Below are 17,128 nucleotides of genomic sequence, written 5' to 3'. Positions count from 1 at the left end.
TCTGACACCCAGGACCATAGAACCATTGTATGGGAACTGCTGAACCACAGACTGATCACCTGAGGTGAGCACTGAGTCAGCCATGGGAACACAGGTGAAGGCAATGCACCTGTGTGACCAGAAGGGGTGGAGCCTAGCATCCTCTCCTAGACCTCATTTAAGGGCCACTGAGGAAGGATTTCTTTCTGGAGATTGCTTCCTTTGGAGTTTTTCTACTGCAAGCTTGGGACAAGAGTGAGCATTCCATCTTTTTTTGATTATTCTTTTCCACTGTCGTAGTCTTTCTCGTTATACAACCTAACTACCATACTATTTGAGTTGTTTACTCTATTAACCATCCATCCATATAAATACTATTTGAGCTCCTTATTCTGTTAACTATACATCCCTTAAGGTTGAAAAAGACCTCTGAGATCACCAAGTCTAATCCCAACCCACCCCACCATGCTCACCAGCATCTCCACACCCTATGATGTGTAACATTCATCTCACTTCACTTAGTCAATGCTGTTTCTTTTTATGCCATTGACAAAGCTTCTCCCAGTGTTATACCTGGGGTGCTGAATAGAATTCCCTCCCATAAGGCTGAAAACACACAAGAGGTGATACTTTCTCATGGTGCGTGCGACTACATGGCAGAACTCATTGCAAGATGTGATAGAGATGGAATATATCAGTGCTAATGGGACAAGAAGGCAAGGAGAAGTCCATCAAAACATTCAGCCAAAGTGACATCCACCAGTACAGAAGGACCCTATGCACGAAGGATGAACAAATAGGAAAATCATGGAAGTTTGCTGCCCTTGTGTTCTCTTCCCCATATATCTGCTGGCTGATGTGTCAGAGCTGCTGCTCCCACACCACCGAGCCTCATTCCCATCTGCCCACCTTAATGTTCCCCATATGGAGTGGAGTGGGGCCATACCTGAACGTCATCTGGAACACCTGGCCCTGGTTGACATGTTGGCTCCTGTTGTTGTAGCCGTGCAGCATCTCCCCAAAGAGTGTGTCATTGAACTTAGCATCTGACTTCAGGCACTTGGGACCCTCGCAGATGTCAGACAGCATGAGGCAGGACTTGCCATCGGGGGCCAGCTTGTACTCCTCCACGCACCTGCAGGACCACGAGCTGCATCAGAGGGACCCTGACCCTATCCAAACCCCTCATCCTTGCCTGGATATCAACCCTGAGCCCTGGGAACTGTCCCATGCTGCAGAGCAGAGCTGAACACACCACTCTTTCCCACTGCCCCCCAGAGCCCCCAGATGCACTGATGCTCCCCAGCCAAGAGCAACACCAAATCTGGAGCCACTTCCCCTTTTTCCTCATATCAGTGCCCTTCTGCAAGGATGCAGCTCTACTGTGGCTGCTCCCTTGTCCCTACTACAGACACCTTCCTCTGAGCAGGGATTGTGCAAAACCAAGGGAAAAAGTCTCTGTCCTTGAGAACAGATGATCAAAGTCCAGCTCTGCTCTGGTGCCCACTGCAGGCTCAGACAGAGGTCCCATCCCACTCCCAGACTCCTTGACCCCACAGAGGTGGTGCCCATATGTCTTTCCAGCCCCCTCACAGGCACAGAAAAGACAACAAGCTGTCTGTTGGTGACTCAGCTCTGTGTGCTGCTAAACAAAAATAATAAAAAAGATAAAAACAAAGGGGAAAAATAATCCAAAACCCAAACAGCAGCTTTCTGACACGGCCAGCTCCTCTCTGGGGAGCTGTGCTGCACCCACAGGTTACCATCACCTTCTCATTCCTCTCTGTGTTTCTGTCTCACTCTCCTATGGGAAACTCCTTCGCAGGAGTTTCCCTCTCCTTCACCCCAACCCCTCCCATGAAGACAAGGAGGAGGCTGCTGCCAGGTGCCAGCACAGGGATGGATGCTCAGCCCAGAGTGGGGCCGGGCAGCAGGAAGGCTGCGGAGCACCATGCTGCCTTCAGAGCATCCTGTAGCCGGGGAGATTTTCCTGAGAGCAAACGCCAAATTGTGTAGGATTATAGGATCGCGGCCAAAATCAGGGATGAAAATCTATTTTAAGACAGTCACAAGAGCAGGGAAAAAAAAAAAAAAAAGAAAATGAGTCCTCCACCTCTCCTCCCCTCACAACACACAATGTACAACTTCTCAGTATGTTTGCAGTGAGTCACACATCCAAGCGTTCCACCACCAGACGAGCAGGGTGCATCTGCTCGCCCCACTGCCACCACTCCTCGTGTTTGCTTTTCCCTGCAGGAGGAGCAGGTGCCTGCTGGAAGGGAGCTCTGCAAAGAGCCCTCCTCTGCTGGGCACCCGTCCCCCCAGAGCACCCGCACAAGAAATGGGAGCGTGGGGGGGGGACTCACCCGCAGAACATGAAGATGGTGCTGGATGAGGGGTCGTGGGGCAGAGGTAGGGTTTGCTGCAGGCAGAGCTGCTCGCAGCCGCCGTTGAAGCCGTCTGAGCAGTCGATGCCTTTGGAGAAGTCGTAGCAGCCGGTGCCATCCTTCATGGGCCGGAGGTCCTCAGGGCACTGTAGGGAGAAGGGATGCACTGAGGTTACCCCCAGATCCCATGGTCACGTGACGTGGACATCGCTGCTCTGTGATGGAGGAGCGGGGAGGACGGGACCGCAGCCCCGGTGAGTCAGAAGGGCAGGGAGAGTGCTGATTCACACCAGCAGGGATCTGGCTCTGGGTTTTAATTTCAGCTCCCCAGCTGGCTTTCCTTGTCCCAGAAGATAAAAGCCAGCAGGCAGCAAATGCCATCAATAAGTTGTCACCCAGATTAAAGCGGTCTTCTGTTCCGCTCCCGTTATTTATCCCTTTTCACCAAACGTGTGGGCACACAACAACAACAAAAAGGCCACCAGTCCTTGAGAAAATACATAAATCTTGCCGAGGAACGGCTCGCAATTAAAAATGCATTATGGAATTTCTTGAGGATGAGTTAGACTGGAGCTTGTACAGGTAGTGATGAAGGCGGGTTATAAATGGCTTCTGTCAAGCAGAAGAAAGGTTATAAAACCACTATGCTTCGTGCTTAAAAAAGAAAATCAATTTTCCATGTGAGCAAAACGCCGTACATATTAATAAAAGTTCAGGAGCCCCTGCACCCCGTGTTTGCTGTCATGGGAAGGGCCAGTGGCTGCCCAGCCCAGCTCACACTGCTGAGCAGCAATCTGCTGGCACGGGGTGAGGGGGGGAACGATTTGGGGAGGAGGAGGCAGCTCCTGTCCCCTCTGAACACTCCCCAGGAGACGGGAGCAGGATCTGTCTGCCTGCGTACACGGAATGGATATGAAGGAGGAGAGGATACTTGGAACAATCTGTGCTTTTCGCTGCTGAGCTGCCTGGGAAGTGGGATCGAGAGAGGCATGGCTGTGACTCTGTGTACATCATACGTATCTACTGCATTCTCCTCTGCATCTGCAGCCCCAGGGTACAATGAGAGCTGTGCAAACTGGTGGGGACACATCTCCCCGAGGACACGTGGCACCGTGGCCATGTCCCCACTCCCAGGCCCGGCGTGTCAGCCAGCACTCCCCAGGGTGCTCTCAAGGATGCTGCAGGGAGCTGCCAGGAGCTGAAGTCAGCAGGAGCAACAGGACTGCAGTGAAGAACCCATGCTCTGTGCCCTGCCCAGCCTGCAGGGCAAAGCCTGGGACTGGGTTAGTGGGTCACTCTGGGCCCTCCCTGCCTTGTCCTGCTCTGCTCATGGAGACCCCTCAGGATACCCCAGTTTGGCTTTTAATCACTAGGAATCACACTTGGCTTCTGTTTGTAATTGTGCATCCTAATAGGCATTAATTATGGCATACAAATAGCTCAGCACGAAATGTGCAAATGAAAGCATCCCTGCATCCATCCCCATCCAGCAGCTCCCTGGGGACAGAAAGCTGTGCTCCTCTTTGGGGACAAGGAAATGGGGACAGCAAGCAAACCAACAGGGCACGGCGTTTTCTCCTGCAGGATGTCAGCAGCTCCAGCAGAAAGTAGGGATTTGCAGGTGGACAGAGAGAGGAGCTGGCACAAGGAAACTTCCTGCAGGTCTGCCTGTCCACCGAGCAGAGCACTTGCAATCAGGATGTCCTGCTGTTTGGTGAGTGCCTTTCTGCTTTTACTCATAGACTGAGAGAGTCAGAACGATGCAGAAGAACAGTGCGTGCACCAACCTGGCCTTTGTGGCCACGCTGTGCCCCTTACAAAAACAGCATTTGCTCTGTGTGTTCCGGGCTTTTATAAAGGACCGTATCTATTATTGCTGACATTGATTTGTCTGGCTTGGGCAGCAGAGAACCAATAATTACTGAGAGTTTTAATCAATCCCACATCAATTCAGCTGCAGTTCAATTTGTGATCTGCCTTGGCAGTGACACAGGATGGGGGGCTGTGTCTGAAAATGATTAGAAAATCAATAAGTAACTCAGCCAATAATTCTGTCTGTGTGCTCAGGGATGACACGTCCCACCCTGCTCCATTGGGAAAGCCAGCATGGAAATCAGATTTTCTGTTGGCTCCAGGGAGATAAAGGGATCCCAGCACCCACTAGCTCCAGGGATTCCCTTGTTACATCAGCTTGGCTCGTGACACAGGCACTGAGCAACCTGATTTTGTTGTGCCCCTGCTCACTGCAGGGAGGTAGCCCAGATGGCTTTTAAAGGCCTCTTCCAACTCAAATGATTGTGGTTATGCTAGAACCAAGGGATCTCGCTCCAGCCTGTCAGCCCATGCTTCACAGGGGGATATGAGCAGCAAAAACAGGAACCCCACAGCGGTGCTTGGTCCAGGCTGCAGAGGGGAAAGAGGAGGAGAGGAAGGATTCCAGACTGCCACTGCCTCAGAAAGCCAAAGACATCACTGTGCCAGTGTAATTCTGTGTCCTGCAGACACCGTGAGTCTCTCCAGGAATCACAGAGCCTGTTAGGCTAGGGATTCCAACCATTTAGGTTGGAAAAGACCTTTGAGATACACAATGCATTGGTTTCTGTGGCGATGCTTCACCCTCAAAATTGCTCTTGGGATTGAAAAGAAAGCTGAGTTTCTTGTTTTCTTGTACACTCTCACAGATAACACACATCCTGCAGACAGAACGTGATGCACAGACACAAAACTGCAGCCCAGCTCCTGCCTGGTTTGGGAAGGCAGAGCTGAGGTCAGCTCAGTGCGTGCTCTGCTGACGATGCGGATGGACATCAGCTCATCGTCCTTGTTCGCACCGGGCACAGCCCGAGGTCCTGCTCTATCACTGCTGTCAGCAAAACGAACTCCAAGCACACACAGGGAGCAGAGATGCTGAATAAGAACGTGCTATTTTTACCTGGTTTTCAGAGCAGTGTGCTTTGTACCCTTTGAAATTATGTCACCAGAGTGCCATGGAGCAGCAGTGGGTGTAGGAACATGTGTGCTTGGAGGCCCTAAGCCACCACTCTGCTGGCTCAGACCAAAGGGGACCCACCTGTCCCACGCTGTCACCTCAGCAGGACCTCACTGCATGACAGAACATCACTGTGTGACACCACGGAACCACCTCCTGCCAGCCCACAGCCCCCATCCTCAGCCAAGCCAAGGCACACGCACTGCAAGGCAGCCCCTTCCCACTGCAATCCATACGAGAGCGTAGCTTAGGAAAACATCCATCTGGATTGTTTGTGTTGGTGAGCGAAGGCCCTTTTTTTCTTTCTCTTTTACTAAGATCATTAGCAGTGAGACAGGTAAAGGGGTCACTGGAAACAAAACGTGTGCCTCATTACCAACACGGTTCCTCCCGAGAGGAGCCAGCTCTGCCCCAGCACTGCCTGCTCACAGCTCCGCTCCTCTTCTGTGTTACTTAAAAAAACAAAGAATATTTAATCAAGTGTTTTGGTAGAGAGCACAGTGTGCTTTTTACTATTCTCCTCTGTTTTCTCAATAATCACAGCCTTTGTGTCAGGCACTTCTCCCACACAGACTCCTGCTTCTGCCCAACTCGGCGTGAGCTGGGTACCCCGTACCTGAGGTGTGGAGGTGAGGACCCAGCCCTGCACCCAGGGAGCTGGTGGGGTCACTGGGAGTTTCATTGGCAGTGCCAAACCCATCCACAACAGGCTCAGGCAGTCGGAGCACCAATGGAACAGCTCCTCCATGCTGGATGGACACACAGACAGGCAGTGCACCAAACCATCTTCCCGAGGTCACAGCTTTCCCTCCTACCCCCAGCGCAGTGTGGGGCTCCAGCACCGGGTGTGAAAGAGTCCAAAGGCACTAATGAACTCACCTTCGTTACAGACATTCTTCCTCAGCACCGAAGAACCTCCCCAGTGGGAAACAAAGCCATTAATCTGAGGTACTGCTGAGGCACTAGCAAGTGCCAGTGTTTTAATGAGCTCTGAACTATGCGCCGGCATGTATTTTATTTGCTTGTTGGAGCTCAGAAATGACACAAACACATTAAATTCCTTTGTGTCCACATATATATATTTAGAAAGCTTTGGCTTGGCACTGCCTCCACTTCCCTGGATCTGAAGGCCTTTTGGGGCTCTGCATGTCCCTTTCTCTCCAGGGCCATCCTTCCATCACCTCCATGGGCAGCAATGTCCTCACCCCCTTCCCCCCCCATAACCCCACTGCAGGGAGCATCCTTCCCAGAGGGCAACATTACAACTGTTTGCTGAAATAACAGTCATTATCTTCCTACTCTTTTCTCCCTGCTCCGTTTTCCATCTCAAGATCATCACTCATTATTTTAGCTTCAGAAAATCAGCCCCATCTGTTTTGCAGGTTCCAAAGCACATGCAGCAGTAGCTCACGTCCTCGGTGTGTCCCCAGGACACCCTGCCAGCACGTTTCGGAGCACACTATCAGCTCCTGCCCACTGGGGCACTTGCTTCCCACGACACAGGGGAGCCTGGCACCACCAGAACCCTTTGGGAGACCACAAATTCAACTACAGATTCATCTGACCTCAGGGAAAAGCCTGGGTACATGCCAAAATCAAGGTCTGAAACCAAAGCCCAGGATTCAAACCGAAGTCCAGGATCCAAACCAAAGCCAAGGACCCAAACCAAGTGTGATGTGACCAGAACACACAACAACCCAGTCTAATGTAGTTAGAGGGAAGAGGCACCAACTGGGACCTCTATGGGATGCCACTGCAAAAGCCAACACAAAAGATGGGATTTTATCATCTCAGTCACCTTCTCTCAACACAGAGACCTCCAGCTCACCTCAGTGCCTCCATCTCAATAGCACCAGGGGCTCCTGCTTCCACCCAACACACATAAGTAGTAATCTTCTGCTTCAAGGAGCCAGCTACACTTTGATGGGATTAGAAGAGAACGGTTTCCTCCTCATCTCCCTCCCCTTCGTGTTGTGCATCTCCACATAATTAGCTAGGTGCCTCTTAAGGCAGGGACGGATGAGTTTTTATTTTTCAATGAACAATTGTCTGTCGGAAAATGCAGATTTGATGAAGCTTAAGTGCTTTATGGGATTCCATCAATTACATCTCAAAATTCACTGGGAAATTAGGAAAGCATTTAATTTTGACAAGGTTGAAATGTTTTGGTTTCCACTGCTTAATTTTGTTTTTATTTCAGGCTGTACACTGGGATAATGTGACATATGACATAAAACTCCAGATGATAATGTTGGAATGAAACATTTCCCCCTCCTTCACAGGGCAGAGACGTTTTGAACCAACACAGTCTGGAATTTGCACGTGAGGCATTTCTGCACTGCTTTTTGGGGCTGGAACTCCCAACACCCAATGTCCCCAATAAACATCAGTCCTCAGCTTCATTTCCAAGTGTTCCCATGCTCGCCTTGGTCTCTTGGTCTCGCTGGGTCTCTAAACCCAGGATAACTTGGGCTGGCAGCAGGAGACCAGGGAGGCCACTGGTCTTCTCTCCTTTCTAATCCCACTTCTCTATGAAATGAATACCCTCTTAAATTAAACCATTTCTCTGCAGTGCTTTGCAGCAGCTGAGGAGCAGCTCGTCATTTTGATGTTGAATGGAGCAAAAGGGGAGGATTAGCTCCAGACAGGCTGAGCTCAGGCTTATACATCTTTATGGACCGTGCTGAATTCTCTTCCTTCTGTGTCTGAACAGGCCAGGACAGGCACTGCACAGGTGTCACAGTGAGGGCTGCAATGTAATTAAGAAACCATCTCCTTTCTGCACACCGTGGAGCCAAATGTTCTCCTAGATGATGGGCTGACCCCATAATCATGAAGAAGAGCAGTTTATATTGTGCTTGCAGCCGAACTGCTTATATTAGAAACACCTTTGTGCTAGCAGGACCTCAGCCTTGATGAAGCTTGATGAGCTGTGGTGCAGGAACCACACACACCAACACACTCACCTTGCTGGATGGCAGAGACGAGCCATGGGAGCATCAGCAGCTGTGAGCAAACCCCATCCAAGCGACAGGTGGGGAAACCTCAGTTTTAGCCACAGGTGTTCCCTACATTCCCTCAGGTCCAATTCACAGCTTTAAACAAGCAGCACATGAGGGTCAAGCCCTTTCCCTCCTTCAGTATCCTTTCCCTCCTGGCTGAGCAGCTACCCATGTGTTGGAAGGAGGGATCAGTGATATATATTCCTCTATCAGCAACAAATAACCTGTCTCGTTCCTCCCCTATGCTTTCTCCTGGTTTGCTGTGATCCTGGAAGCTTGCACAGTGCAAGGCTGCACACAACACACAGACCACCTGGGTTTAGAGATGCTTACTGGAGTTTTGCTTTCCTGGGAAGTGTTTGTGGCTCCTCCTGACTGACAACAGCTCCGGGGCACAGCAAGAAGCGGGATGGGAGCAGGCATGGTTTGGGGGCTGCTCTTATTTTGCAAGATAGGGCTGAGGGGCAAGTTCCAAACAGAGGTCACAGCAAGGTGGTAAGCCACGTTCCTTATAATTAACCAAGCCATAAAAAACCTCCGACAAGTAAAGAACTGCAGAAAACCATTATGCACGAATGCCACCTACTGGGTGCAAGGCAAAACAACAGAAAAAAACCCACGAGGAAGGTGAAAAGAGCCCCGAGGGAACTGTGCTCAGAAGCTCAGGTCCTGGGCTTTAATGGAGCGATGTGCCTGGGTCTCACTCAGAAGCCCAAAGAGCCTCAACCAAAACCCGCAGGCAACTGCCCCAACACACAGCCACGTCCTCTGAAGGCCAAGCAATTAGGTAATGGCAGGGAGTGCACTGCTAAAAGCCCCAAGATAAATGCATCCTCCATCCTTGCAGAATTACTGGAAGCTGTGCTAAGGGCACGAAGGAACGGGTAACAGATGATGATTATAAATAAAAGGAGTAAGAAATCTTTGAGATTTGCACTGTTCCCTGGTTGAGCTGCTAGGCTCCAGCTCTGGTGTGTATTAATTGCTTACAAGCCCACATGTATATTTCATGCTCGGTACCTGCCTGGAACAGTTGTTGGATTTAGCCTTGATTGATGAACCACTGATTATATACTTCTGTGGTCCTCAGCAAATTAATAAACTGTTGACTGGTAAAGATTAACAACATGTCATGATTTGAGAAACAGTGTCCAGGGTAAAGCTGAAGAAAACCTAGCGCTAAAATTAGCAGGCGAGCGCTCCCTGAACTCTATAAAAAGGGGATAGTTTAATTAAATTACATCCCAATATTGCCCATAGCACTCACCAAATTGGCAAATTGAGTTCACGGCAGTTCAGCTTTAAAACTAACTGACATTCCTGCAGATGTACAGCAAACGAGCCCATCCCTCCCGGCACTGGGAGCCAGCTCGTGCCCGCAGCCTTGGAGAGAGGTTGTCACCAAGTGACTGCGGCCAAGGGGTCAGCTCAGCTCCATCACCTGCAACCCCACCCCGTGAGGGGTGGAATCACTGCTTTGTGCTTTTTTATCCCCCCAGGATGGGCCTCGAGGTGATTCCTGCTGGATGTGTTTTGTTCCCTTGAAAACCAGCTCCATTTAGCCATTACAAAAGCCAGGGGGGCTGCTTTCCCTGAGTGACACGGTTTTCAATTCCTGCCGCCGCCGTGGTGAACGCTGGGCCTGTAATTTATTGACAATTTCTATCTTAATATATCCTGACTTTTAAAAAGAGGCGTCTCTTCCCAGAGGCACAGGGCAATCAGAGCACCGATTGTTTCTGACAGTGTCTGCGAGGCGCATTAGTTTTCAGAGCACGATGATGGCGAACAAAAAGAGAAAGGGGGGAAAAAAAGATAAAAAATAAAAATAAAAAAGATACTCCAGAAACCAAGCCCCTTCCTGGCAAGGGGCAGAACAAAAGGAAACAGTAATGGGGAAAGAAAGAGGAAAAGGGAGAGGGATAGGAAGGAGGAGACAGCGGGCACTGCGGGGCCGGGTGCTGCCGGTGACACATCAGGCTGTCGTGTTAAATGGCCTTAACAAGCAATTGGAGAAGGGGATAATGAAAATGCCGCCCCGGAGACGGCACCACTCCAGCCTGACCTTTCCAGGCTGCTGCCGTGTATAAACATCTTCAATAAATAAAGAGACACTTAACTCCTGCCTCGGTGGCAGCAGGGGGACGGGCTCAGCCTGCAGAGCTGGGGCAGCGGGTGATGTCCCCTCTGCTCCAGGCACAGCGGACAGCCCCACAGACACCCCCCACCAGACACTAATTCCTCATCCCTTCAGCTTTCACACATCCGATTCCCTTTCCCCAAAGTCCCTGAGGCAAACTTCCCGCCCGGCATTCACTGCCAAGAGGGGATGGGGCAGTGAGGGCCCCACGCTTCCCCCCCACACCCTGAGGCTGTTCCTGCAACCAGCGTGCCCCCACATCTCAGCCCAGCTGTACCCCCACGTCCCGGCCCAGCTGTACCCCCACGTCCAGGCCCAGCTGTACCCCCACATCCCGGCCCAGCTGTACCCCCACGTCCTGGCCCAGCTGTACCCCCACATTGTGGCCCAGCTGTACCCCCACATTGTGGCCCAGCTGTACCCCCACGTCCTGGCCCAGCTGTACCCCCACATCGTGGCCCAGCTGTACCCCCACGTCCCGGCCCAGCTGTACCCCCACGTCCTGGCCCAGCTGTACCCCCACATTGTGGCCCAGCTGTACCCCCACATTGTGGCCCAGCTGTACCCCCACGTCCCAGCCCAGCTGTACGTACCACGCAGCCCGTGGAATCCACCTTGCGATCCGAAACGCACTTGAAGTTGCGGGTGCAGCCGCCATTGTTGCGGGAGCAGTCCCGAACCGGCCCGAAAGAGGAGAGCAAGTCATTGATGGTTTCAAAGTAGGTGGACAGCATTGCTTCTTCCCTTGGAGAGAAAAGGCACCGTTAGAGCGGCAGCGCACAGCCAGATTGCATCCACCATGGTGCTGTCATGATGGAAACCTGCCTGAGGACGCCAAGAAAATGAGGAGTTTATGGCCTTGCTGTGTGTACACAATGTGCTCCGTAACTTCGACATCTGTGACACAAACCAACATGCTCAGAGTTTGCAAAGCACCTGCACTGCTTTTGTGCAAACAAGAGGCCTCGTTGGCAGCACTGGTGTGAATCCAACCCTGTGTTAAACAACAGTGAATCCACGACAGTGAAACCTCTCCTGGCTCTGCCACACCCGAGCCCTGCACCTCGCCAGCACCCTAAGGAATTACGGCCACACAAACTCAGCATCACTTCTGCTGGGATGTGGCCGAGGACCCAGGTGCAGCTCTATCCCAGGGCTGTGGGCTGCAGCTCTGTGCTGCACACCCAGGCACAGCCATGCTCTCCCTTAGCACAAATGCCAACCAATTCAGTGACTGCTTAAAGACCCAAGGAGCTCCCAGCCCTGCCTCTGCGCTGCGCACACAGCAGATTTAGTCTGTGACAAAGCACTTGGGCAGTTTCTTTCTGCCGGGTTCCGGCGAAGGGAGTTGCAGACGCACATTGAGAGCTTTGAGCATCTCCGAGGTATTTTTCATCTTCAAAGCACACTGCATATATTAACAGATTGCTGCAACGCGGCTCCAGATCCGGTTACTCTCTTACCAGCAGCACGGACAGACAGGAGACAAAGCATTTACCCAAGGTCATGGGACAAAGCAGTGATGGAGACAGACTTGACCTCCACAGGGCATTTATGACATCGTTATACACAGAAGGCTGCGAATAAACACTGACCCTCGTGGCCTCAAAGCACCCACGAGGCAGTGCCAGCAGCTGCACGATGCTCTGCGCTTCCCCTGCAGCACCTGAAAGCCACACAATGACCCAGTGCCCACCACCACTCTCTGGATTTGGGGTTTCAGTGCGAAAACCCAGAGACAAAACAGCAGAGGAAGAACATTCAGCAGTCCTCTACCTCCTGCGAGAGGGAGGGCTGTGCACACGCCATCATGCTCACGCACGCAGCCCCACTGACACCACGCCTTCAAAAACCCATGAGTCAGGCATGGAAAACAAATGGTAATGAGATTGGCAGAAAAATGAAGAGGTTTTAAAAATAAATCAATCATTAGAAGGGCTCTTTTATTTTTTTTCTTCTTATTCTTTTCTTACATTGGCTTCTGCTTTCTGAGCTTTAACCAAGCTTTGTCCTGAAAACATGAAGGCTAGAAATTATCCAAAGGGAAACCCAACATAATGAAGCCCTACACAGTTTTCAGGTCAGATTTTCAGATTTCCTATCGCCTTGAATTATACAAGCTGGGATTCACCGTATGTGCTGCCCACTTTCACCCCAATTAATGTTTCCCAATTAACTTTTCCCTCTCAATGATCACGTTTCCCATATTCCCCCTCTCTTGGCCCATCTCCTAGATTTTGCAGCATATTTGGAGCTGAATCTCCCTCTGTACTTTTCTTGGTCATGTTTCAAATATCTTTAGAGGCCCTTTTCTATTAGCACTCTGTTCCCACTAGAATTTGCAGCTCCTCCAAAGTGAGGGAGTGAGAAAGGCAGAATATATTAGTTCAGGGTACGTATATCTGCGGGAGAAAAAGGGGAACAGAAAGGCTGTATTATTCAGTAACCAAAAACGCTGCTTGTAAATGTAAAAAGACCTTTCCTTTTTTAAATAAAAATACAGAACCCATAACAACTCTCCTTCCACCCACCTGGAAAACTCAACCCCATCTGGGGCCAGGTGCTCAGCCCGTGCTGATCAGTTGCATAATGCCAAGCTGGAAGCCCAAACCAACGGCTGCTCGTGCTCTGCAGCAGTGGGGATCTGCTCCCGGACACGGGGCCTGGCACAGCGGACCCCCACAGGTGAGCTTGAATGCATTACACATCCTAACGTATCAGCTGCCTGAGGAAGCAGGGAAACACAGCTGGAGGTGCATGCTGCAATGTCTCCATGCTCTTCTACCTCTCCCAGCCCCATCTGGGTGCTGCCGGGATCCCCATCTGGGTGCTGTAGCTGTTCACAGGGGAATACAGGCGAGTTATGCAAGCAGCTTGAGCTGGAGGACTGCTGGGAAGAAGATGGGGCTCCTCCCCACCAGCCTGAAGGAGACATGAAGTCCTCTAGATAAGGATGCTTAGGAGTGAGTGAGCTCAATCCTGATGCCACGCACACTCCTGCTGTAACTCCCCAGCCCTCCCAAAATGACACAGCCCAACGAAACACGCTCTGCTCTCCCCCACATCCCGCTGCTCACACACCGTGCTGTGCTAAAACCCACTCTTCTGACAACTTATATCGCAGGCAGTGGTCCACGTGATGCTCAGCAGCTCTGCTCCACACCCTGTGCCACTTCCCATCCCCTACACCTCGCCTCACTTGAAAGAACTTTTGTCTTCAACCTCGTGGCAGCTCTCTGTCCTTCCCCTTTGTTCCAGGACCTCATTAATGAAGCAGATTCCGCGACAAATATCGCTGTGGGTTATTTATTCATGAAATATCAACACCATGCAATTCTCAAAGCCTCCGAAGTACTCAACTCAGAATAAGCTCCTGAGCATCACAGTGGCTCTTCTCTCCAGCTCATTCTGGAAGGGGATTAGTGGGTGTTATTCAACTTAGCTGCCCCTTTTTAGTGCCTGCTGATGGTTAAAGGCTTCAGCATCTTACAAGGTTAACCACAGCTGAGAAAAACAAGGAAGAAAAGGATGCAAGCCGGAAAGAACTAAGCTAATGTTGCTCTGCCATCACTCAGGCTTTGCCCCTTTTTACCTTTAATCTCTCATTCCTTCTGCCTTCCCCCCTTCCTCTCTGCACATGGGGCATCTCACCTAAGGATGGATTTACCCAGAGCAGCAGCTGAAGTCCCAGCTGAGCCAGGGGACTTCATTCCCTTCATGCAAAACACTATCTCAGGACCTTGTGTGCTTTCAGCCCACCCCTGTCCTTTCTGCTCCTTTCCTCTTTTCCCTCTGCTAAAGCAGCCATGCAGTTCCCCCGGGGGCTTCTCTGCTCTGCAGCCACCCCTAAAGACCCCAAAGCCTCACCCACGTCACTTTGTTTTGCAGCTCTGCCCATAGCCCCAGGTTTTCTCTTCTTCATGCTCAAGCTGAGGAACCAAGGCAACAAGAAATGGAGATTAAAGGTGCTCGCCACTGCTGGGTGGCCAACTTGAGATGTTATTTTTAGTGCTTGTAGCACTTCAGACACTCACAGACCATTCCAGTTGGGCTGCATCGTAGCACGGGCTCAGCTTATAAAGAGCTGTGCTGTTAAACGCCCAACTTACAACAAACGTGCAATAAATAATCACCTACTCCCCCACACCAGGTACAGCCCCACACTGGTAGAGCTGAGCTGCACTGGGAAGCCATACACAATGATGGGATGCTACAACGCAGCCCCAAAGGCAGTGGCAGCTTTGACCTTATGGACTTGTGGTCCAGCAACATGCAGATGCTGCACTGAGGGACACGGTCTAGTGGGAAATATTGGTGATACAGCTGGACTGGGCGGCCTTGGAGGTCTTTTCCAACCTTGGTGGTTCTGTGGTTCTGTGACTTTGCAGTTTCAATCTTCGAGTGCTGCATTTCCCAACGTGGTGCACGACGTGTGGGTATGGAGCTGATTTATTATTTTATGTAAAGAGATCAGTTTCTCAAATCTGCCCGGCGTACCCGCAGGCATTTTTCAGTCGTTTTAACAGTGGTGGGAGGTTTGAAGACAAGCTGTCATCCAGGCTAGGTCCTAAACTGGGAGAACTCCTCCTTACATGGGTGGCACCGGAGACGGCACTCGGCAGAGCTACCTGTCACACACTGCTGAGGAGCTGCTTACTATCAATCTTCCCGATAGCACACTTCTTGTGGTAAAGCTATAATAAACACTTGCAAAAAAACAACAACAATAACAAAAAAAAAAACAGCTCTCCAAAAAAAACCTTGAGGTTGAAAGTGTGAAGCATTTCCTACCACGCTTCAATAACTTGCTAGAGAGTCAATAAAACCGGCGCTCCGTCAGAGTGTTTTGAAGCACGCCTTGGCAACCAGAAGGGCAAGAAATTTAATTAAAGCAAAACAAAAACAAACAGCACAAAACAAAAGCAAGCTGACAAAGCCCATCCTGCAGTGCACACATCCCAGGGGCGCTGGGCCATGTCCCAGCAGGTCGCAGGGCTCAGCCCCTCCACATCCCCGCTGGCTGTACACCTTCCACAGGCTCCTCATTAGCTTCACCAGGTGCTAATTACTCAAGGCAGAGATATAACTTTCCCTGTTTTGAAGGTGTCCAATGCTTATGGAAGTATTTTCTTCCTTTCACACAAACACAGAGCCCCAGATCTCGGCGATATCAGTACAATTGCTCCTAAAACCTCAGCTAGTGCTCTCAGCTGACTGTTGCAAATTACTTCCAGGCAATCTGCTTTCCTCTGCTGACTGTATCAGCAGACAGAGACAGACATAGCTAATTTAGCTGTATTAGCTTTTGTCATTAACTATGAGGGCACCACAATTATCCAAGATGAGACTGACCCATTTCTTCCTTTTTTTCCTTCCCCTTTTCCTTTCTCTCTCCTCTCCTCTCCTCTCCTCTCCTCTCCTCTCCTCTCCTCTCCTCTCCTCTCCTCTCCTCTCCTCTCCTCTCCTCTCCTCTCCTCTCCTCTCCTCTCCTCTCCTCTCCTCTCCTCTCCTCTCCTCTCCTCTCCTCTCCTCTCCTCTCCTCTCCTCTCCTCTCCTCTCCTCTCCCCTCCTCTCCCCTCCCCTCCCCTCCCCTCCCCTCCCCTCCCCTCCCCTCCCCTCCCCTCCCCTTCTCCCCTCCCCTCCCCTCCCCTCCCCTCCTCTCCCCTCTTCTCCCCTCCCCTCCCCTCCCCTCCTCCTTCTCCTTCTCCTCCTCCTCCTCCTTTTCTCCTCCCCTCTCCCCTTTCCTCCCCTTTTATCACCTTCCTCTTCCCCTTCTCCTTCCCCTTTCCCATTCCCCTCTTCTCCCCTTTTCCCTCTCCTTTTTCCTCCCCTTTCCTCCCCTTCCCCTTCTCCTTCCTCTTTCCCATTCCCCTCTTCTCCCCTTTTCCCTCTCCTTTTTCCTCCCCTTTCCTCCCCTTCCCCTTCCCATTCCCCTTTCCCATTCCCCCTCCCCTTTTTTTACAGCACTACTCCAAATTTCACTTGCAAAGAAATAAACTTTCCACCACCATTTCTAACAGTTCAAAAAGCTGCAGCACGCCAGGACATGAAAAGCACAGTTTCAGCATCTAAGAAATCAAACAACAGGAAATGGTCACACTGGTGCACCAGGACCAAAAAGCTGCAGGCACAGCGAGGAGTGCTGGGGACATCCAGGTCCCCCAGCCCTGCAGGGACCCCACACAGAGGGGTTGTGAACAACTCCCAGCACTGAAAAATGGGATGATTAGCAGCAGCACAATCTGCCTGTTTAACACGGAATCGGTGGTAGTAATACGTAGTAATTGATAGTAATTGAACACTAATTAACTCACAAAGTAAAATGTTTATCTAGCAGAATGGATCACACTAATGGTGCAGGGTTATCAGTCATGGAAGCAATGCATAATTAAAAAAAATACATAAATGAAAATTATCAAATGATTCCTCTATGCTAATTAATATTTTTATTAGCTCTGTTCTCTTAGCAATTCCTTCCATCCCATCTCGTCTGCAGATTCGTTTCAAACTTGTGAGCTTGTAAAAAATACAGGTCTGGCTGCTATTTCCAACAGAGCACTGGAGGGGGGCATATCCCAGAGACCCATCTGCACAGCAAACCTCCTCCAGCAAAGGGATCCTGCCCTGCTGC

General features: G+C 50.8%; 1 protein-coding gene across 1 annotated transcript in view; it reads right to left on the bottom strand.

Annotated features, from left to right (window-relative positions):
• The window catches only part of ASTN2 (astrotactin 2), a 250,356-nt gene that overhangs the window by 111,935 nt on the left and 121,293 nt on the right, over positions 1-17,128 (bottom strand). Inside the window, exons 11-13 of the mRNA XM_065737613.1 lie at positions 11,091-11,241; positions 2,346-2,512; positions 926-1,114 (exon numbers count right to left, since the gene is read on the bottom strand). Coding sequence (XP_065593685.1) covers positions 926-1,114; positions 2,346-2,512; positions 11,091-11,241 — 507 coding nt within the window. The remainder of the gene's footprint in view (positions 1-925; positions 1,115-2,345; positions 2,513-11,090; positions 11,242-17,128) is intronic.

The sequence above is a fragment of the Cyrtonyx montezumae genome, unplaced genomic scaffold (genome assembly GCF_038088225.1).
Source record: "Cyrtonyx montezumae isolate F1298 unplaced genomic scaffold, pur_monq_1.0 scaffold_20, whole genome shotgun sequence".
NCBI classification, from domain to species: domain Eukaryota; kingdom Metazoa; phylum Chordata; class Aves; order Galliformes; family Odontophoridae; genus Cyrtonyx; species Cyrtonyx montezumae.
The sequence above is the reverse complement of the archived record's forward strand: the minus strand, read 5'-3'. Positions and strand labels throughout refer to the sequence as shown.